The 22496-nt window shown below is 35.5% G+C and overlaps 1 protein-coding gene and 1 long non-coding RNA gene across 2 annotated transcripts in view; one reads left to right on the forward strand and one right to left on the reverse strand.

Annotated features, from left to right (window-relative positions):
• The window catches only part of LOC128203388 (phosphoinositide 3-kinase regulatory subunit 4-like), a 30187-nt gene extending 17040 nt beyond the window's left edge, over positions 1–13147 (reverse strand). Inside the window, exons 1-16 of the mRNA XM_052904793.1 lie at positions 13064–13147; positions 11014–11113; positions 10132–10256; positions 9778–9833; positions 9255–9404; positions 7850–7951; positions 6961–7154; positions 6101–6227; positions 5032–5204; positions 4523–4643; positions 3695–3790; positions 2700–2794; positions 2264–2303; positions 1663–1745; positions 1179–1245; positions 317–467 (exon numbers count right to left, since the gene is read on the reverse strand). Coding sequence (XP_052760753.1) covers positions 317–467; positions 1179–1245; positions 1663–1745; positions 2264–2303; positions 2700–2794; positions 3695–3790; positions 4523–4643; positions 5032–5204; positions 6101–6227; positions 6961–7154; positions 7850–7951; positions 9255–9404; positions 9778–9833; positions 10132–10256; positions 11014–11105 — 1672 coding nt within the window. The 5' untranslated portion in view covers positions 11106–11113; positions 13064–13147. The remainder of the gene's footprint in view (positions 1–316; positions 468–1178; positions 1246–1662; positions 1746–2263; positions 2304–2699; positions 2795–3694; positions 3791–4522; positions 4644–5031; positions 5205–6100; positions 6228–6960; positions 7155–7849; positions 7952–9254; positions 9405–9777; positions 9834–10131; positions 10257–11013; positions 11114–13063) is intronic.
• Positions 13148–20364: 7217 nt separating this feature from the next.
• On the forward strand, positions 20365–22246 carry LOC128246547 (uncharacterized). The gene is made up of 3 exons (XR_008263273.1): positions 20365–20468; positions 21565–21675; positions 22157–22246. It is a non-coding gene; the product is annotated as an uncharacterized LOC128246547 (long non-coding RNA).
• Positions 22247–22496: the final 250 nt, after the last annotated feature.

The raw sequence follows: 22496 nt of genomic DNA on the forward strand, positions 1-22496 counted from the left end.
AAGAATTTTTTTTTTTTATATTACAAAAATTAATTAAGTGTGTGTTTTAATATGTAGTTTAAAACCTTTAAAGCTTAATACAGAAAATATCTTTAACACCATTCTCCAATGATGGCAATAACGATATTATATAAAGCCTATTAAAAAAAGAAGAAACCTAATCCTAACCAAACTATTTTATTTTTTTGGGCCTTGTAAAATGTGCTTTAAATTACTTGTGAATGGTTTTTGAGTTACAGTCACAGTTTAAGATTTTACACTTAACCAAACAATCAAGCTAACTAGCATCACTAGTTAACATAACATCTAATCTTACCTTTCTGTCTACCAAAGAACACACAGAGTCTGGTGATACCGTTGTTATCAAGAAGTGAGCGTTTCACTGAGTTGTCCAGGTCGTTCAGCAAGGCAACAACTATCTCCTGAATTATCTCCTGTAAGGCGTGCAGTTCCTGGTCATAGGTGGACTGGATTTGCAAACAATCATACATCAACAATTAGTATGGAATGTATTGCTTCACAAGATACTGTGTCTTCAAAATCAAGTTGCTGCGTAAAATGTTCAAGCTTGCTAAACACCCTTTGAAATTAATCGCTAAATTGGCGCAGAAGAGTTGCACCCCTTACCAGAAATGTAGTAGGTAGAGGATTACAAGTTTTATCGCTTAACACTACAGAAAATCAATCATATGCCCCTTACTTTTTGTCGAGAATATGTTATTTTGTATTTTGCTTTTATGAAGCTGGATATATATTTTTGGTATAAATACAATCATATGCATTTTTTGTATCTAACATACATTGCTTATATTACCTTAGTCCATGATTAATTTTACAGCCATGATGCTAGCCTGTACTACCGCCATTACAACGCGGACCACAACGCTGCAGGGAATGTGGCAAAATCTATTGTTACACTGAATATACACGTGCTTATTATCTCAGTGCCAAGTTTCCATTAAAATATGTTGAAAAGTTCCGGAGTTAAGGCCAAGATTCAAGTTTTTGCCCAACAATGCAGACAAAGACACCAAGACTTGTACAATACCACAACTTCTTTCCTCCCAAAACGGATAGCCAAGCCACAAGTTTTTTGCAAAATAACACCATTCCTGTGACAAGTAAGACAATACCTCGACTTCATTTTCGTTGCACAGACAAGCTAAAGACAAACTTACAAAGTTGGCAGCCTCGTCTTTGACATTCTGGTCATCAATATCTCCCAGCTGCATCATCTCTAACACTCTGTATAGGGATACATATCAGCAATGTTTTAATAACAAATATCAGAAAGCTCTTTTAAGTCAAGTTTCTCTACTTCCATTCAAATATTTAATCTAATCTTTACTTGGTGAGTAATATGGGGGCAATCAGGTTAATATCATACTCTCACAAATGCTGTACAGAGTCAGAGTCAATCGATGTGAGTAGTGTCCTTTGAAGTGAAATTTAAACAAACATATTTCAGACTTTGGAAAAAACGTCAAAACGTCTAATACTATATATATAAGATGCAGGCATTTTATTTATAAGAATTCTGGGGGGGGAAAGTGTGTCCTATACTCAAAGATTTAAGGTATGTAAGCTTATTCAAGTTGTATCAGGTCCCTTTCAGAGATTTGGTCAGGCAACTGAGAACAAACTTGTGAAAGAGGGCTTTACCTGAGAGCGGACTCTGCCAGCTGGGCGATGTTCTCGGCAAATGCTGCCCTCACAACTGTAGAGGAGTCATGTACCAAGTGGGACTGAAAATACCGGGATTAAGACAAAGAGGTTATTTTCAGTATAAGATTCTCAAGCATGTGAATTTGAGATGTGTTGGTGACCTCGTATCATTTGAAATGACTTTACGAGGAGAGGGAAAAATAAACCACAAAAATATTACAGGTAAAATGTTTTGATTGCAAAGTATAAAGATAACATCAGAAATAAGTTTAAATGATTAACAAAAATGTCAACTTCAATAACTTTATATGTGATTTTTTTTACCAGTGGGTAATGGTTTCTACAATGTACTACATCTACTTCTATTTAGTATTTTAAATTCAGTGTTTTAGAAACTGAATCTGCCAAAGAAAAAGAATGCCAGTGAAAACAAATGTTATTGTCTTTGACATCAATGTTAAGTTTTTAATTTAGCAAAAGAAACAGAAATCTGCCATTTTGAGATTTTGTTTAATGACAAATGGCACAGAATAATCCTAAAATGTGAGGACACAAAAAATGAATACCTTATAGATATTCTAGAAATCAGAAAACTCACCAAATTGGAGAAGATGTACTCCTGGAAAACATTCACATCACTGGAACATAACATAATGGCTCATTAGCATAATTGATAATAATATACATTATAGGATTATGATGACTTATAATTGCTGACATAAATCTCCTTAGTCCAATCTAGACCAATCTCATTTTCTGATATCAAATGCTAAGAATTCTAATACAAAGTATGAAGCATGTAATTTACACTTATGTTCTGTAGTCAGAAATATAACAAAAGGAAATGAAAAATATTTGGTAAGATCGTTGATCATATAAAATGTGTATTTTTTCTATCAGAAAGCCAAAACACCTATTAGTCCACTGACACTAGACATAGAAACAATTGGTAAGGCCTTAAACCATTTTCACTAAAATCAGATAATAATAAGTAACCTGTATGGTAAGAAAAAAACATAAATTTAAATCCTGACCTTTTTGGTACATTCTGGATGTCTTTGAGGCAGCGTGTGATACAGTGTAACATCTCAGCCCGGACCCTCGCCTCTTTGTCCTTCGACATGTGAATCTGGAGAAAAATAGTTCAATAAACTCAAGCCTTCCAGGAATCTTTGCATTTATAATCTGTTTTATACACACTACAGGGGCTTCAGAGCCATAGCCACATGCCCCAATATATTCAGAAGTATTCTCAAATATATCCAAGAGTCACACCTATCATTGTCACACGTCCTTTCAGAACAGCAGAGGATGAGTCAATTAGCGAATGTGTCAGCAGCATTATCAATGGTATTTGATGGTGTACTAGTGCATTAATTTATGAATTAGCAATTTACTAACAGCTTGAAAACTTAAACAGTACACAAGACAGAATGAAAACATTGAATTCTGTGTATCATACGTGTATGTTTGAGGTTATTAAATGTTTTTGTTGAGTCAACGATAACAACTGAGCACATCCGAATGTATAAATGAACTCAAAGGGGAAAGTTTTACTGAAAGCAAATAACGAGACTTGGGGGAAAGAAGAAAAACAATTCGCCAGTTAAATCGCTAATTGATTAAGACCAAATACATTTGAGTCATAGTCGCCGATTTCAGGAGCAACCAATCAGTTTTCGATTATAATGGATTATAATGGATCATCAGAACATCAACATGACCGTCTCCGTGGCCTTGTGGTTAAGGCGTCCGCCAACGGAGCGGGAGGTCGAAGGTTCGAGTCTCACAAGGGGCTTGTTCTGACATGGCCGGTTGCCGACCCAGCAGCTAGTTAAATCGAGGGGTACCGATTGCCTTCCTGCCAGGCGCCTGGCATTTGGGATAAGGAATCGGGGTAAAGATGTTCACGAATGTAGGTGTCTCATAAGCCCAACGGGCTGGCCCTTAACTGAGAGGGGTGACACTATAATAAACAAACACTTTACACACTTTACTCAACATGTACACCATCAATGAAGTTACTCACTACATATGGCAGAAGTCTGTCAAGGATTATGTCCGCTGTGACATACTTGGAAAATTCTGTCATCAGGTTGAGGGCCACCAGCTTGGCATTGCAGTACTGGAAATGAAACAGTGAACAGTTTATCTTCATGTACAAAACTTGAGAGTAAAAATACATTTCAAAGTGTCACTCAAAAATTTGAAATTAAAATATGAAGAGAGATTTCAGTTAAATCAGTATTCTTTAGTGAATGATGTAAAACTAGCTCATGTTAAAGTCTTTTTATGGCACTGCACAGGTATGTCTACATTATCTTGATGGGATCAAATTCTTTTGTAGGTGGACACCCTACAGCATGGCTATAAAAGCAAGCTCAACAATAAGACAGTATGAGAGCTGCTATGTATGCAGAGCTAATCTTAGAGAGCCATTTACGTGATTTCTTGCTTAAAAATTGTATTATTTGCATTGAAAAATACATAATACTGAGATATTCTCGCGCTCGCTCACAGTTTGTGTAGTTTGTGCCTTTTTGCCTTTTTTTATATCAAATTACAGCATCTTGGGATTATGGATTACAGCATTGCTGTCGACTATGGTCTACCTTTACCTTTATGAATTATTGATATCATCATGAATTACATTACTGTTCAGCATTGATCTATCATTGCATTATCCATTTCTTATTAAAGCTAAAATTAAAATTCTCTCATTAATTTTGGACAAAAGAGAGCAATTCTCTCATTAAAAATCTGACACAGAATTTTCACTGTATATGAAACAGACATTCACATATAAACTTGTGAATATCATAACAGAAAGACAGCATTCATACAAACAAGGACTTACAGTTGCCTGCCGAGAACTGGAACCAACCAATGAAATAATGAGGACCAATGCACTGTTGTTCTCAGGGTGGGCAGGATCAATTTTCAGATTTTCCTTGATTAAGACCATATCTCTGTTTACTCTGCAATAGAATCAACCCAATCAATGTAAACATAGAACAAAAACATTAAAGCTGCAATCTGTTTGTGAATCTGTTTTTAGAATGCAAATATTAAAAACTGCTATTAAGCAGTCTTAAATCACCGGTTTTCAGACTTTTACACAAGATTTGGTTTATTCCAAGACAAAAAAAAGTTGTTAAAACAGTTAATCTGTGAGAGTGCAGCTTTAACATATAACATACATATAACATTATTGTTGATGACCAATCAAAGATTCCATTAGCTACATGTATCTTAGTGAAAAATGTAAGATTTGCATTTTCTTATTCATTGTTTCTGTACAAGTTATGGAGGCTTATGCATAAGTTTGCAAAAATGATATAAATAGTAAATGCTCTCAGATCTTACTTGAAGATCTTCTCATCTGGCGGCATAATGGGTGTGGAGGCAAATCTCTGTATGTAGAGTTTGAGGAATGTGTAAAAGTAGTCCGGAAATGTTTTCAGCCGCTGTTGGATCAAGTATTCCTCCGCTGACAGTCGGTGACTTGGCTCCTTCTGCATCATGTGGCGAACAAGGTCCTGAGGAGAGGTCAAGATTTATTTGCAACTATACTGTAATAATCAAGGATTCAGATTCTTTGTTGACCTATACAGCAGGCAACTGCCACATTTCTAGATGTCGTCTTCTCTCAACCGATATTGTGTGCCCTTTTATATAATACCGAAATTAAATGAGATGACCAGGCATCAAAATATGACACCATTTTTTCATCAGATACCTCATACATAATGATCTCAAATTGATTATTATTTTAATTGAAAACAATTTTTATAATAATTTTGAAATATTGGATTAAAATACATCCACAGAAATATCTTCTGAATGAGATATATTAAGATGATAATACATTTAATTCAGATTGTCATCATATAATTCCTAATTGCTGAATACAATGTAACAACCCAACATGTGAATCTAATGGTTGACTATAAAGCATCCAAAGGAATGTCAATCAGCGCAGAGTGTGTGTCCTTAAAGACCAACATACCCAGCCACTTTGGTCATCCATGTTTCCAGGTGCCGTACTTCCGGGGTTTTTTGCAAGCAACTGAGACAGGAATTTCAGTGAAAAGTGAGTGTAAGACCTTTTTGACAACTTTTTTTATGTTTTGTCTTGGATTAAACAAATTTTTGACTAACTGTCTGAACACTGGTAAAAAAAAACTACTGACAAAAGATCAGATCACACTTTTCTTAATTACTTTAAAAAGATTATGTTTTATGCCAAAAAATTCATTAGTAACACTTTTAGCCATTAAACATTAATTTTCGAAAATAAAAAGTGCCATCTGATCTTTTGTCAGCAGTCTTAAATCATAGTTTCCAGACATTTACTTAAAGATTGGCTTATTCCAAGACAAAAAATAAAAAAAACTGTCAATCTGTGAGAGTGCAGCTTTAAAGTTGACCATACCCGAACATTTTGGTCATCAATTTTCTCGAGGACTTTCCAGGGGCTGTATTCCCTGTTTCTGTATGCCAGCAGCTGAGAAAGGTCAAATGGGGGAGTCCCGTCAGTGAACAGCTCTGATATCACACACCTGCAGAGTAAATAAATCATGTATGTATGTATTTCTTTAGACCTTGCGATCAAGGATAACCCATAAAAGTGCAAGCACTTATTTCCAACGGGGTCCTTTGTTTTTGCTGAAGGGACAGCACGCTGAAGAGACAGACAGTGGTGGGATACAAGGAAGTCCAGGTGCGAGACCCTAGCTCTTTTTCGAAGAGACCCCTTGGTTCTTTTACGTGCTTGGTGTAAAGCACCGATACACGGGGTACAACTTTCCTGGGTTAAACCAGTACTGAGTACACCACTTTTCCAAGCACTACCCTTTAAATGCCAGCGCCAGGCAAGGGAGCTACTTTTAACGTCTTTTGGTATGACGCGGCCAGGGATCGAACCCACGACCTCCCGCTCCGTAGGCGGACGCTTATCCACTAGGCCACGGAGACGGTCTAATATCCGATATCAAACCAAAAAGTGTTCAGCGCTGGTACACAATTTAAACCTAGTAATTATTAAAATGATGTTTGGTTTACATATAATTTTGGAAGTATAAAATCAAGGTAAATTTCACCACGTGAACACCAGGAGTAATAAGTTCACTTATGTTTATGCCGCTAGTGAAATATAGCTTTTGTGCTCAATGGTTGATATATATGCAATCTCACACTGAAATAAACAACTATCCTCTTTACCATAATCAGTTGGGTGTATGTTTAATCTACTTCTAAAACATATAAAAACAATGGGATATAACTCTCTCTTACCCTGCAGAGAAGATATCCATGGCAGGAGTTAGCTCCCCTGTCTTTACTTCTCCCGATGCTGTGAGATCAACATTGTTGCCTTGGTTACCAGTATCTGAGTTCTTCGTACCACTGTCAACAAACCGCTCCGGGGCAATGTAGCAGGTGCGCCGCCGAGAAGTGTCAAAGAAGTAGGAGAAATCTGACGGATTGTCCTGAATGGAATGTAAATTGTATAAATGTTGTAGTCCACTCCCATAACATATCGAAACAAAATTCTAATGAAGTGATCAGCGCTCCCGCTACCCAAGATGATCACTGCCAAAACACATACATAATGACATAATCTTAACCAAAATTTGAATTTGATGTTTTCAAGTGCTCCCGCTACCCAAGGTGATCACTGCCAAAACAGAATTTTAACCAAATTTTGAAATGGATATTTTCATTTTTTCTGTATTACAATGTGATCTTTTTGTATTTTGCAATCAAAACATTTTGCCAGTTATGTTTTAGGGGTTTATATCTCCCTCTACTTGTAAAGTCATTTTAAATGATGCCATATTAATATGAGGTCACCAACACATCTCCTATTTACATACAGTCAAACCCCATTGACTTGAACTCCAAGCGACTGACAAAAATACCTTGAGTCTCGGGAAAATCGAGCCAAGCGGTAATTTAGACATTAAATAGAACAATGTCGGTCCATTTCATCCAGTTTGACCCAACGAGGAAATCGATCCAAGCCAGTTTGAGCCAATGGGGTTCGACTGTACTTGGGTATGTAATGCACATGTCGATATTTAATTTAAATTTGTTCTTGATGATTACTTTGTACAGAAAAGTGATGCAAAAGTATTCTTTCATAAGGTTGTTGCAGTCTACCTTTAAATGCTGTACAACTTACATCAGGAAGATAGGTGGGTTTGAAGCTGGCAAAGTCGGTCAGCAGCAACCAGTTCCATCCAGTGATCATCACATTCTCAGACTTGATGTCACCATGGCATACCTGGTTTGAGGGACAATAACATAAACAACAAACATATCGAAGCTTATGTCCTATTCTCTACCTTGAGTGATCGAAATAAACACAAGCCCACAAGCCCTGCACTGGTAAAATGCTTTCTGGGCTTGCTGAAATTCTGATTTTTATATAGCAGGGCTTGTTCAAAAAATTGATGCCAAGCAATAGTATAAGAATTCGAATGTTCATCCAAAAGTCTAATTTCGATGACTGTAACTTCTAGTTATTGAATCACACTGGACTAATTTCTACTCTTTTTTTATACAAAAAAATGTTCAAAAACACATTATAACAAAGAGATTTTTCTTTTAATGATGAATTTTTCCATATGTGTTTAAGCCCACTACTTTCCAAACACCAAAAAGAATTTGCTTTGCTATATGTATGAGCATTTGTAACAAGTTTCATGTGAAAATTTTAACAGCTTTTGAGTTTTGTCCAAGGTTTAGCCAGTTTTATGGACTTTGCTTAACATGTATGTATGAGCATTTGTAACAAGTTTCATGTGAAAATTTTAACAGTGTTTGAGTTATGTCCAAGGTTTAGCCAGTTTTATGGACTTTGCTTTATGTTTGAGCATTTGTATGACGTAAGATTAGGGTCTTTATTGCCGATGCAGCATCATGCTAATGTAAAATAAGCCGGTGCTGCATGGGCAAAGCCCATGCACCATCGGCAGGCTGAAGCAGAATCGGCAGAGTATCATGCGGCATCTGCAAAATAATAATTGAGCATCATGCTCAAAAACAATAAAGACCCTTTCGTACGCGCTAATGTAAAATAAGCTGATGCTGCATCGGCAAAGCCCATGCAGCATCGGCAGGCTGAAGCAGCATTGGCAGAGCATCATGCTGCATTGGCAAAATAATAATTGAGCATCAGTTATTATTTTGCAGATGCAGCATGATGCTCTGCAGATGCTGAATGGGCTATGCCGATGCAGCATCGGCTTATTTTACATTAGCATGATGCTGCAACAGCAATAAAGACCCTAATCGTACGCCATACATTTGTAACAAGTTTCATGTGAAAATTTTAACAGCGCTTGAGTTATGTCCAAGGGTTAACCAGTTTTATGGATTTTGCTTTATGTATGAGCATTCGTAACAAGTTTCATGTGAAAATTTTAACAGTGTTTGAGTTATGTCCAAGGTTTAACCAGAGTTATGGACTTTGCTTAACATGTATGTATGAGCATTTGTAACAAGTTTCATGTGAAGATCTTTACAGCTTTTGAGTTATGTCCAAGGTTTGTCAGAAGCTACAAATCCTAAGAAAATTCTCTCACCTTGAGTTTATGGCACTGGTTTAGAGCACACAATAGCTGACAGGCGATCCATTTCTTCTCTATGGGAATAAGGAAAGGTCGGGTGCTGATACGATCATACAAACTGTCTTTAACATATTGCCGATACAGCAACGCTGCTTTGTCTTGTTGCTGTAAAAATGGAATACTGTACAATTAAAAAACATTGACAGTGTACAATGTAAATTAAGCCAAATGAGATTAAAATAATGGTAAATTTGACTTTCATGAAACTTTGTATAATATAACATATCAAGACTTTTGACACAGTAAACCATGACTTTGAATGACATTTGGCCTACATGTACTAACCTAAAAACAATAGGGGGTATCGACTGGTCAAGGGCATTTAACCACCAAAGTTTCAAGGTCAAAGGTCAAATCAATTTTAAGCTATTGTGTGGGCAAGACCTGGTGTACTGGTACCAACAGACTGACCCACCTTCCTAACATTTGCAAGCCTTTTTATGTAATTGTTTTCAAAGGGGTATAATACGACTCTTACCACTGCCTTTTGGAATGGAATACAATTGGAAGTACCCTGAAGGGTTGCACAAATCTCTGAAATGAAAAATAAAAGCAAAATTATCATTAATACCAGTCATCGAAATTAGACTATTAGATGAACAAGCCAGAATTCGTATACTATTGCTTGGCATCAATATTTTTAACAAGCCCTGCTATATAAAATTTAGACTTTTAACAAGCCCTACATTTTACCAGTGTAGGGCTTGCAGGCTTGTGTAAATTTCGACCACTGTAATATATGAAAGCTTAAATGAATAATACCATGTGAAGTTTGGACAAATGCAACATTTTTCCAAGCCAAAATGGGTATTGATGAAATACCAATGCTTACCCTCAAGCCTTGTTTTGTAGCTGGACAAAGGTAGGGAAGGGTCATGTATCACAAACACTTTAACCACAGTCAGGCCTTCTTTAGTCTTAGCACGCGCAACTTTGAAAAAACGGGTGCTACCAAGACTGAAATATAATGTGAAATCCATACAGTAAATAATTATGTGTTCTGTATAAACTTTTTCATTGGTTTAGAGGCTGTTGGGTGACATACCATAGGAGGTGGTATTCATCTGCTAAAATGCTATTTTTGGTAACAATATCTAGTACAAAAAGAGGACATGATGTTATTCAAGTTGTGACATATGTTTTAATAAACAATCTGAAAATAACTAATGTAAGTGACGTCAATTAGTGAAAATAGTTTTTCGACAAAATACACAACTTCTTTGATTTTAAATTTAGGATTATTGGTAAAAGCATATAATCAAACACTTTCAGATTGATGATATTAGTATTATCATTATCCCATGTTATGAAACACATAAACTTATTACCAGATATTCAAATTTTTAACGTTCTAAGGTCCATAAAATGGGATATCCACCAGACCTAATTGTCAGTGAATAAGTGTACATGAATAAGACTGCTGACATAGAGCAGATCACATTTTTCATATTTACATTCGAAAATTGATGTTATATGGCTAAAAGCATTACTAATGCTTCAAGAATTTTTACTTTTTTTGCAGTTTTCCACATAATTGAGATCAGGTTTATTCTGTGTTATCTTATTTAACCTAATTGACAGTGTAGCCCAGTGAGATTTTAGTGGTTTACAACCATCAGCTGAGACATTTTTTTAAAAGGGTCAAAACTATCAATCTGTGAGAGCGCAGCTTTAAAATAAAGAGTTTCTACTCCTGTTACATGGTATTATATACCTGATGTCAAACTCTGCCTCTGGTGTGTCTGTGAGATAGTGCTCCACAGGCAAAATCTGCGAGGGAGCTATGCCTGTCAGCTGGTTCCCCATGCTTGTACCTTAAATGAAAGTTAAAAGCACTGCATTCAGACACCTGAGCACGTCTGGTAACCTCAGATGAGCAAGGGTCATAGGGAAATTTTTAATTATAATTATTGTTTTTAATTCACTGAATTCAGACACCAGCACATACTTGGTAAGCTCAGATGAGTAAGTCAGAGGAGCAAGTGTCATTTAAACAGGGAAATTTGTAATTATTATTTTTGTTTTGAATCACTTTTTGCAAAGTTGTTTTTGTAAGTACATGTTTTTTCATTTTTAGTTGTGACACATTAATAGAGTAATTTAAACATTCAGACAGATTCAACAGCGTTTTAACTGTAAATATTTATGCTGTAAATATGAACAATTAAATGAAGTGTGAGTTGGTAAGAATAGGGATTTCATTTTGCTTGATAGAATTAGGATAAATTTTGAACAAAGCCCAGATGTTGGGACCTCTCCCATGAAATTTAACAGGGGCAAATATAAGTTATTCTGGTGCATAGTCCATACAAATAGCCGCTCCAGTCTTTTACAATTATTGTTTTGGTGACTCTGCACATCCATATCCCACCTGTTGTTTTCCTTAAGCCAAGAATGACAGATCCCTGCGCTAAGTATATTGAGCGGAAAGGTAACGGGCACCTGCTAGGTAGTTCAAATATGGCAATGCTTTGTTGACAGATCAATCAGAATTTTTGTTTCATGAAACAGTAAGTATAATAAGAGAAAAATATTGGCTCAAAATATATTATTTGTTACTTTTGTGTTTTTATTTAACAATGCAGTGTTAAATATTGTGGAGTCACAATTGAAAAATATGTTTTACATTGGTATGAATCAGTCTACTTGTGGCGTTCAGGGAAATAAACGAATATCCAAATGATAAAAAAGTTCCCTAATTTTAATACTAGCTACAATAATGAGTGATCATGCATACTTTTTTTATTATTTTGACATTCTTATGTATCCCTGTAACGCTACAACTCTCTGCCATTTAACAACCGGCGAAAGACTAAATAGTAATATTATGCATCAATGTTCAATAATAATGAAAAAATTGTACAATATATACCCAACAGTTATCTAAACAGGATTGAATTTGTCATTATAAGAGTAGTTATTTTCACATAAATATATTCTGGGTCACGGAGACCGTTATACATGTACACAACCTGTCAGATTAGTCCCAGATTTACAGCTATCGGGATACTTGATAAACAATCGACATAAGTAAGTGTTCGATGTTATCTGAACATGTTTTTTTGGCATAATGACATAGATAAATATGTGTTTAATAGTAGGCAATGATATTTTCAGAGAAATTTGAATCTATTACGGAGATAATTTCAAAATTGTGGCCACGAGGATTCTCTGTGCAAGGACCGTTCCCTACTTTTTGCTGGGATGGTGGACGTCGTGAGTCTGCCATTGTAAAAAATCGTCAAAAGACTCGTTGATGGCCATTTAGGTGGACTACCATAAATGCGCATTAATTTATTGTGGCTACCTGGGGGAAGAAACTTTAAATTGCCAAATTGTTTTAACCAACAACCAGCTAATTTTCAAAATCCTTGTACCAACCAGAAACTGGGTAAGCTCATTCAGTTGGAGGGCTGTGCTTGTGTTCCAGCGGTCATAGGATCGATACCGACACAGGGCGTACTTCTCCTCCCAAGATTAATTTTTACTGGATATCACAAAACAAACATCGAGAAAGGACAGGCCTTACAATAGGGCCTGGCTGTATCCCTCATGAATCAGATAAAAACCAGATATTGTTGCATTTTTAATAATTGAGCAAGAGCATGTTTATGTGAGTATTTCCTAAATTTATCCGAATATGTCCGAATATTTATAAGACACATATGCGACGTGATTGATTCTGATTTCTAGTTCAACAGCATAGATTCAGAGATAGAATAAATCAATATAAGCGATGTAGGTTATCATTTAAAAAAGAGTACCTTATCCTCAGAGCATCAAAATGTTTACATAAATTTGAGGAAATAGGTGTCAAAATAGTAGCACACAACAATTTATTTATTTTTTTCTAAACAAGCAGTGACAGTCAACAGTTTACAGCGTTTGAAAACAATCGTTACAGTACATAAAGTTTTTTGTCATTGTGGCACGGACCTACAGTACCAGGATTGTGAATAAATAACTATTTCTTATCGTTTCACCGATATTGGGGGAGTTTTCAATCCATGATCTATGATTGTGGGAACACCCAATTTTCATTATATACTGCTTAATAAACCAAAGCGTTTTCAAAACAGTGATTCTTAAATGAAACTCTCTTGTATGTATGTATGTATGTATTTGTTACACCTTGCGATCAAGGATAACCCGTGAAAGTGCAAGCACTTATTTCCAACCGGGTCCTTTGTTTATTTGCTGAAGGGACAGCACGGCGAATACAAGGTTGGATACAAGGATGTCCGGGTGCTATACCCTAGTTCTTTTTCGAAGAGACCCCTTGGTTCTTTTACGTGCTCGGTGTAAAGCACCGATACACGGGGTACAACTTTCCTGAGTTAAACCAGTACTGAGTACACCCCTTTTCCAAGCACTACCCTTTAAAGCTGCCCTCTCACAGAATAAACGTTTCGACATTTTTTTTTATTTTTTGTCTTGGAACGAGCCAAATTATGCGAAAATCCATGGAAACCAGTTAGATAAGACTGCTGACAAAAATTATATCGCAGATTTTTATATTTAAGTTCAAAAAATGATGTTTTATGCATTTTCTTAGTTAGTAACGGGTTAAGCCATAAAACATTAATTTTCGAAAGGAGATATGAAAATCTTAGATCTGATTCTTGTCAGCAATCTTTTATCATTGGTTTGCAGATATCTACGCAAAAAATTGGCCTTTCCAAGGCAAAAAATAAAAAAGGTTGTAAAAATGGTAAGCTGTGAGAGAACAGCTTTAAATGCCGAGCCCCGGGCAATGGAGCTACTTGTACCTACTTTTAACGTCTTTTGGTATGACGCGGCCAGGAAACGAACCCACCTCCCGCTCTGTAGGCGGATGTTTAATCAATAGGCCACGGAGACATTCGCAATAAATTGATAAGGATGAAAAATGTTACAGAACGCTATAATTGTAAATAAACTTGTAACAGGTTGTAAGTCTAATTAACATGACATCCGACTTCGAACGGGAACGGTCCAATCTCTCTACTCGGTCGGGAAAGGGTCGAACGAGGCGCACACAGTTTTTAACAGTTAGCCAGTGGGCGGGCGACCCCCGGTGACGCACAGGCAGTCATTTGGCAGCCTAGCGACATCAAACAAAAGTCTGGCTAACATGGCATTCGCCTTAAGACCAGCTCTCTATTCTCTCGAAAAATTGAACATTGCGCACGATGTTTCAAATTGTAACTCAGTTAGTGACACCCGGTGATGCACAAGGACGCCCATAGGCGATCTTGCGACGTCCAACAAATGTATGGTAAACATGACACCCACCGTCTGTGACGAACGGGCCATGTCCCAGCTCTCTACTGGGCCGATAAAGGGTCGAGCGAGGTTCACAAATGTTCCCATTAATAGCCAATCACCAGGCGGTCCACGGTGTCGCCAAGGGACGTCCATGGGCGACCTTTGGACGTTCAACAAAATTATAGTTCGCATGACATCCACCTTTTAAGACGAAAAATGTTTGTCCCAGCTCTCTACACGGACGGTAAAAGTCGAACGAGTCGCATAATGGTTCCCACTGTTAGCCCTTCTCTCTAATCAGTCTGGAAAGTATCGTATTAGGCGCGCGTATTTTCCCAATGTTACCCTTTGGGCGGTCTAAGTGACGCCCAACAGCGGCCGAGTGACGTTAAAACAAAATACTGGTTAATATAACTTCCGCTTTCTAAAACGAACGGAAACGGTCCCAGCTCTCTAAATGGTCAATGAAGTATCTTACTAAGCGCATATAGATTTACATTGTAACCGAATGGGCGGCCCCCGGTGACGCACAGAGTCGCCCGTGGGCTGCCGAGTGACGTCAAACAAAAGTTTGGTTAACATGACATCCGCCTTCTAAGACTGTTTAAAGTGTTGGCAGACGGGGGGGGGGGGGGTACTCGCTGAATAACAATTTGACTATTTATTGTCCGAAATGGTGCATTTTGGGTGTATCGTATTACCTTTATCTTCTATATTGGATGACTTTAGGGGGGTTTGCTTCGGGTGCGCGCCTATGGATCCGCAGTAGTGGACAAGCCAAGAAGCCCACAACCGACGATATATGATCTTGGATCGTTCAATACTGACCGTCTGTAATATAAATCTATACAAAGCTTTGTCTGAATACAACTAACGGTCAAATGAACAATTCCCATCAGATAGAAAGCGCTATCTAATAGGCAGGAATGGGATTTGTGTGTCAATACATCTCACTATTCACGGGCTGAAAGCGTGGATTGTCCTAATACAAAATCAATTTATGTTTTGACCATTCGCGGAATCATGTCAATTCTTGCTTAAAGGCCTTGTTTAATCCTTCTATACGTGACCCCCCCAAAAAAACACAACAACAACAACACAAAAAAACACACACAAAAAACAAAACAACAACAAGAACAACAACAACACAAAAAAACCCCAAAAAACAAAAACAACAACAACATAAAACAAAAACAAAACAACAACAACAACAAAAGTGCACAACCTCTGTGTACTGATCTTTATCTAATTGCTTAATGGTATTATCAGATATCCGATCTGAATATCCTGCTGTGCAGTTTTGGAGGTTTTATTATAGAAATGGACCCCAAATGGCCTTGAACCAATAAACAATTAAACAGGAAACTGGCCCCTACTGTAACAACAGTGCAATTAGCAGGAGATGCACAACAGGGGATTGTCATGCCAAGCATTCCTTAAACTAGGCCTTCAAACTAAGAAATACTACAGATCCTGTATTTTATCTGGTTGTCAATTTTCGACTGGACATTTTCAAACGCCCGTAGTGTTTTCATCATTTGTCTATAGCTTGAGCAATATAATCAGTCCCCCATTCAATGTACTATGTAATAAATCAAACAATTTATAAATAATAAATTAAATTTCTGACAAAAATCTATCACTATAAACAATATGTGTCCATATGCATAAAGCCATTAAGCGGTAATCATTATAGGGTAAAACTCTGAACATATGGTTACAAGGGCAGCAACGTCAGGTGCGTCCAGGTTTCCTAGTTCATAGTTTGTGTGTTTTCTTTATGATACAACGATAGTTTTTAAAAACAACATTATGCACCGAATGAAGAGCAATTGCTTGTTTACGATGACGCTCGTTTTAGATGAAAATCATGTCTGTATTAAAATATCTCGTGAAAACAATGCACCTTCCTACTAGGCGTCCAAATCTCATCCGATACCTTGTTTGTTCAATGAAAGGTATTGTCATTGTTTTCCGAGTGCAGCTCCCCAGTTTTGAGGATAAATAGGTACATTATAGAAAATGCTTACTGGTTCATTCTGTACATTTTCAGAACAGGGGTTCATCCTAAATCTGGTAAATCTATGGCAAACTAGAATAACGATTAAAAGGCGTCAATTGTTTTTCTTAATCCATATATGTGTACTATAACACGCTTAAGAAGGATCATTTTGATAAGTATCTGATAACAGTAAAACTGTCATTTTATTTTGGCGGTTATATGGTAAGTCGAGACAGGGTTAAGTCTTTAACTGAAATAGTGTTTACTTAATTTGTGACAAGCTACATTTAAGACGTTAAATTGTTGACTTCTTCCTGAAGGTTTTCTCTATTTTTATTTTTATTGTCAAAACATATTGCTTAAAGACAGCTGCATACTCTGTAAGGTAAAGTCTTTGTTTCTTTCTATTGTTTCAGGTCAGATATGTGAACTGTTGACAACATTTTTGTTTTTACATGGTATTATTTATCATATATTGAACAAAGGTAAATTTTTATATTATGCTTTCATAGACTACACAAAAAGCTTTTTAATACATTTATATTGTTAGAGAAAATCTTTGGTACAAACTAATTAAACATGGAATTAGATTTAAGATATTAAATATAGGTAAATCAATGTATGAAACTGTCAAATCGAAAGTTAAACATAAGAATATGCTATTAGAAGGGTTTGACTGTATGTTAGGTTTACGGCAAGGCGAAGACTTGTCGCCCTTCCTATTTTCAATGTTTTTAAATTATTTAGAAGATGCTTAATACACAAAGGCCTAGATGGCATAGGTGTTGATATGTTTAAAGTATTTCTTATTGTATATGCTGATGATATAGTAATAGTTGCAAATTCTGAAAATTAACTACAATTGTTTGAATATTATATGGAAGCTCGTAGTAAATACTAATGAAACTAAAGTCATGATATTTCATAAGGTTGGACGATTAAGAAGGGATATTAAGTTGTATCACAGCAATGTTGAAATAGAACTTACGAATAAGTTTCTGTACCTTGGCATTGTGCTTAGCAGTGGAGGATCGTTTTCTGATGCTCAAACAACATTAGCTGGTCAAGCACTAAAAGCTATATTTAAAATGAATAAATATCTTTATAAATTTACTAGCATATTAGTTAAACATAGACTTGATTTATTTGGCACACTTGTTGCGCCTATTTAAATCATGCAGGGGAGGTTTGCGATTTGCTTAAGGCAATCAATTTGAACGGGTTCATTTACAATTCTGTAAACGTCTTCTCGGTGTAAAAAGAACGACACAAAATGACTTTATTTATGGAGAGTAAGCAAGGCTTAGTTTTAAGACAATTAGATACATGCGTATAATTAGATACTGGTTTTTACTGCTGCATAGTAATGTAAGTAAGTATTATAAAAAGGTTTATAACATGCCGAAAACAGATATGGACCAGCATCCTAACAAACCAAATTGGTGTTCACTTATTAAAGACCTACTTTGTAGTTAAGGTTTATATGATGCCTTGTTTAATCAAATATTAGAAAGGTTAAGATATTTTGTGTCGTGTGAAACAAAGGTTAAAAGATAGTTTCATTCAATATTGAAAAAGTAGATTAGACATTTCCAGTAGGGTTAGGTTTACAAAAATGTGTAAGGATTTTAACCATATCTCAACATAATAAATATTAATAAATTTAGAATGTTGGCTTTCAAACTGCGACTAGCTTCACATAGATTAAGCATTGGACGGGCTTATGGAATAGATCGCAATAATTGACACAACTATATGATCGTATACTGCTTGTTCCTTACTAGACGATGAATACCACGTTCTTCTAGAATGGACATTGTTTAATGAACTAAGAGTGAGATATATATCTAGGTATTATATACAACATCCTAGTATGTATAAAGTAGTTGAGTTGATCAATATAGAAAATGAAACTGAAACTATTTAAAAAAAAATCTGAGTATGTTTACAAACAAGCTTTTCGAACTTAGAAATATTGCATTATATCCGACATAAGTATGTGTGTGTGTATATGTGTACATGTATGTGTTTATGTATATGTATATGCAAATAAAAGATATAATGACCTAATATGTCGTTCATATGTATTGTTATAATTTTGATTATTGTAATTTTTGGTATGTTATATTTTTTCTGTAGTGCATGAAAGTGCATACATATGTATGAATATGTACACATGTTTGTACTTGTCGCCATTTTGTATGAAATTCGGCCACATTGCTCTATGATCTTCTGGTAAATAAATGTTCTGTTCTGTTCTATGTCATTATGATAACTTTTACCATTAATTTTACTAATTATGGAGTGGGTTGGACCATATATAACAGCTATTAAGTGATATTTTTTTCAAAACAATACCTTCAACTGTTTTCGTTAACAATGCCATTAACAGAATGAGCAGGCGATCAGAAGGGCGGTGCAAAGCTTGTCAGCTTGACAATTATCGAAAGCAAACAAGCATCATCGGTGACCCGAATACGAAAATAAAATATATTAAATACCACCAGATATATATGTAACTTATTATGATTTAGTCTCGCAAAACAATGCGTTTCCAAGTAAAGGCTTGTACAAACAACATGCGTTAACATGGCTAACATAGTTGTTAACACAATTTTGTCGTCAGCAAGATGCAGACATCTCGTTCTAACGAAGTTTAGAGTTGTGTTTAACAATAAGAATTAAGTAAATATAATTAAATAAATATGTAAATAATCACAGCCAATTAATAATTAGCCAACAATAACAAAATTAATAAAGTTGACACAATAAACATAGATGAACAAATAGTTGATTAACAAAAGCAATGTACTTAAATTTCCTTGACCTCTAAAAAAAACAATTATATCCAGGAAACGTTTAATCGTTGACGAAGATATGTGTACAACGTATACAAAGCGGGACATGGAGTTATAATAACCGTGATTTATTTAAACGATTCCTATATTTCATAAATATATCAAATCATATCAAAGGAATCGTTTGAATAAATCACGGTTATCATAACTCCACGTCCCGCTTTGTATACGTTGTACACATATCTTCGTCAACGATTAAACGTTTCCTGGATATCATTTATATGACATATGAATATGAAATGGCTGTGGAAATTGCTAATAAAACTAAACAATCGATACTCGATTAAATTCGTGTATGTATATTTAGATAATTTTGGCCGGTTAAGCTGTATTCCTTATACTACCGTTTCCAAAATAGTTTAATCATTTTTCTGACAATGGCCACATTTAGGATTGTTGGCAAATTTTGAGTGTAAATATATTTGAGTGTCAATTTATAGAGATGCTATTCTATAACATTTGTGTTTTAAAAACATAAAAATCTTACCGCATTACACACAATTTGAAGAAAAAGCAAATTTCCGTTCGTTTATTTCATTGCTTAATGGTTGGACACAAAGCATTGTAATACTAATTCAATTGTAGAATGTTATATCTAGTATTTACACTAATAACATGGCATATCTTTAGATTAACTACTGTCATTTGTTATGTTGGTACAATGTCACGTTGTAAATTCTTTGCAGAATGTTATGTTTGATCATATGTCATCCTTGAACTATTAAAAACAAAATGAATAATTTGTAAATCCGTCTTTATTTAGTTGTGGTTTGATCTAAAATGTTCCAATTAACCACAAGGCATGTAAATAGAACGTGAATATTTTTAATTGGCCGTTTACATTTAATTGTCATTAAAACGCTGTTACTTTAATGTAAACATGAACATTAATATGTGAATGTTTCGAAACATCCGGGTATTTCCCGGATTTGCTCGCTTATATAAGAGCCATCGCTTTTCCTGGAAAGTATTCACCACTCCAGTCTCCAACCATGAAGCTTCTCATTGTTCTCCTTCTGGTCAGCTGCCTGTCCATGACACTACTACCAGCAACCGTCGAGGGTAAGGAAACAACTTGATAATTTGTATTAAATTGCATTAACAAGTTCCAACGGTTTAAAGTATAACTGCTAGGTCAACTTTACTTCTGTTCTGATCACACGTTTATGGCTTAATGTATGGGACAAGTTTGACGTTATGTGCATCTAAACTAGTTAACACCCGAAGTGAGCTCGTGTTTCACTGAATGTATCAGGGTTGTTAACCTTACATTTATTGGTAAAGCTATTTTGATGTGATGTCTGTCTGTGGTGTTTGTACGTTATGTGTGTGTCTCTTAAACAGTGTCTCTTATACCCTAGCCTCTAAACCACTCTTGGACCCTAACTATATGATAAAAAGTTTTTTTTTCTTTGTGATGTCCAAGGTATTTTTGATAGATCTTTACTAATTGATGATCAAAGACATCTAGACATCAATAATTAAAGATGCTCTATTTCCCCCAAAGAAGATTACCACAATTAGTACATTTGCTTTAATATACCGAAAAGGATTAATAAGTATCGAAAACAATGGTTCTTATTAAAGATATGGGGTTTAAATTGAAAGCAAAGTGCTTAAAACATGGTATTTTTACCTTATGGGACGATAGTTGATGACGGTAAATATTTTAGGACCCACCAGCCCTTTACTATTTCTGCGTTTTCAGCAATTAAATACACGGTTTCAGTTATAACTATTTTTCATGAATGCATTATTTAGTAAGTAAGTAGTTAAAGGTTTATCTATCAAAATGTATGTTTGTTATTGATGTGCATGTATTGATCTTAAGACGACTGTCTCTTTAAGTATTCATCCTAAATGTGAATACTTATTGCTCCTGACTAGATTTGACCGTATGGTCGGACTTAAGTATTCATCCTAAATGTGAACTTTTACTATCAATATTTTGAAAAAATGTTTATGTGGAACAACACACTATTATTTAAACCTTTGATGACAATTTACCATCATATTTTCATTTATTTCAACTATATCCAATTTATTTCTTGTTCAATATATTCTTCACAGATTCCATGTTCGGGAAATGTTGGAACAACTGTAAGATCTTTAAAAAATGTTATAGTTGGAAATTTATGGTTAAGCGCATTGATTTCAGCCCAGCACGGCGGATACTGCCAATGCAAATACCGATGTTCCCGATGGGAGAGAGACGCGGGGCGCTGTGGATACCAAAGGAGGTGTTGTCCGATTTATAGAGGCTAATGAGGTACAACATTAATATTTATGATTTTGTTTTTAGAAATCGCTACTTTGATAATCGGGTTGCGTTACTTGTAAAAAAGAAATATAATATATGAGAAGAAAGCACCTGTAAGCCTCTTCAGCCAAAACTATGTGTAAGACACTATTCATGTACTTTGATATGTATGTTGTCAGTATTTAGCATTCATAATTTGACATACAAATACTTTTGGTATATGTTTAATGTTAATTCAACTTTAGCAAGCTTTAAAAAGCGTGATTTTACTTTTGTTTAGAGTTTGCAGGTTTAAGAGGTTTAAGTTTCACTTCTTTTACCAATTTGAATACACCTTTTTGTAGAAATGGCTCTTTTTTAATAAAAAAAACAACAACAACCTACGAACCCCATTTAAACAATCGATACTAACTAATCCCGACGTTGTAATGTAAAGTAGAACAACGCACACATTTAGTATTGTCTCATGACTGTTTGTTTTCCTTTCCAGACGGTGAATGACAAATCGCAAACAGCTTAATACATGTATCTATACGATTCATGTGTTGTTCGTGGTGAAAATAAAGTATCGTTGAAACTAGTGCGTGTTTAGTTCGTTTGGCTCCCATTGATTATTTTGCAGAGCACCGTTATTGTTATGCATTGTTCTTCTTCTTTTTCATCTTCTTCTTCTTTTTCTTCCTCCTTCGTTTTCGCTTCCTCTTCTTTATTCCTCTTCTATGCCTTCTTCTTCTGGCAGGCAAGACACTAACTCCGTATATAAGCATTGAAACATGAGGTTAGACCAAGCTTTATCCCAGAGACATCATTTCAAAATGGGTAAATTATTA

Source organism: Mya arenaria, chromosome 9 (assembly GCF_026914265.1).
Source record: "Mya arenaria isolate MELC-2E11 chromosome 9, ASM2691426v1".
In the NCBI taxonomy this organism is placed as follows: Eukaryota; Metazoa; Mollusca; class Bivalvia; order Myida; family Myidae; genus Mya; species Mya arenaria.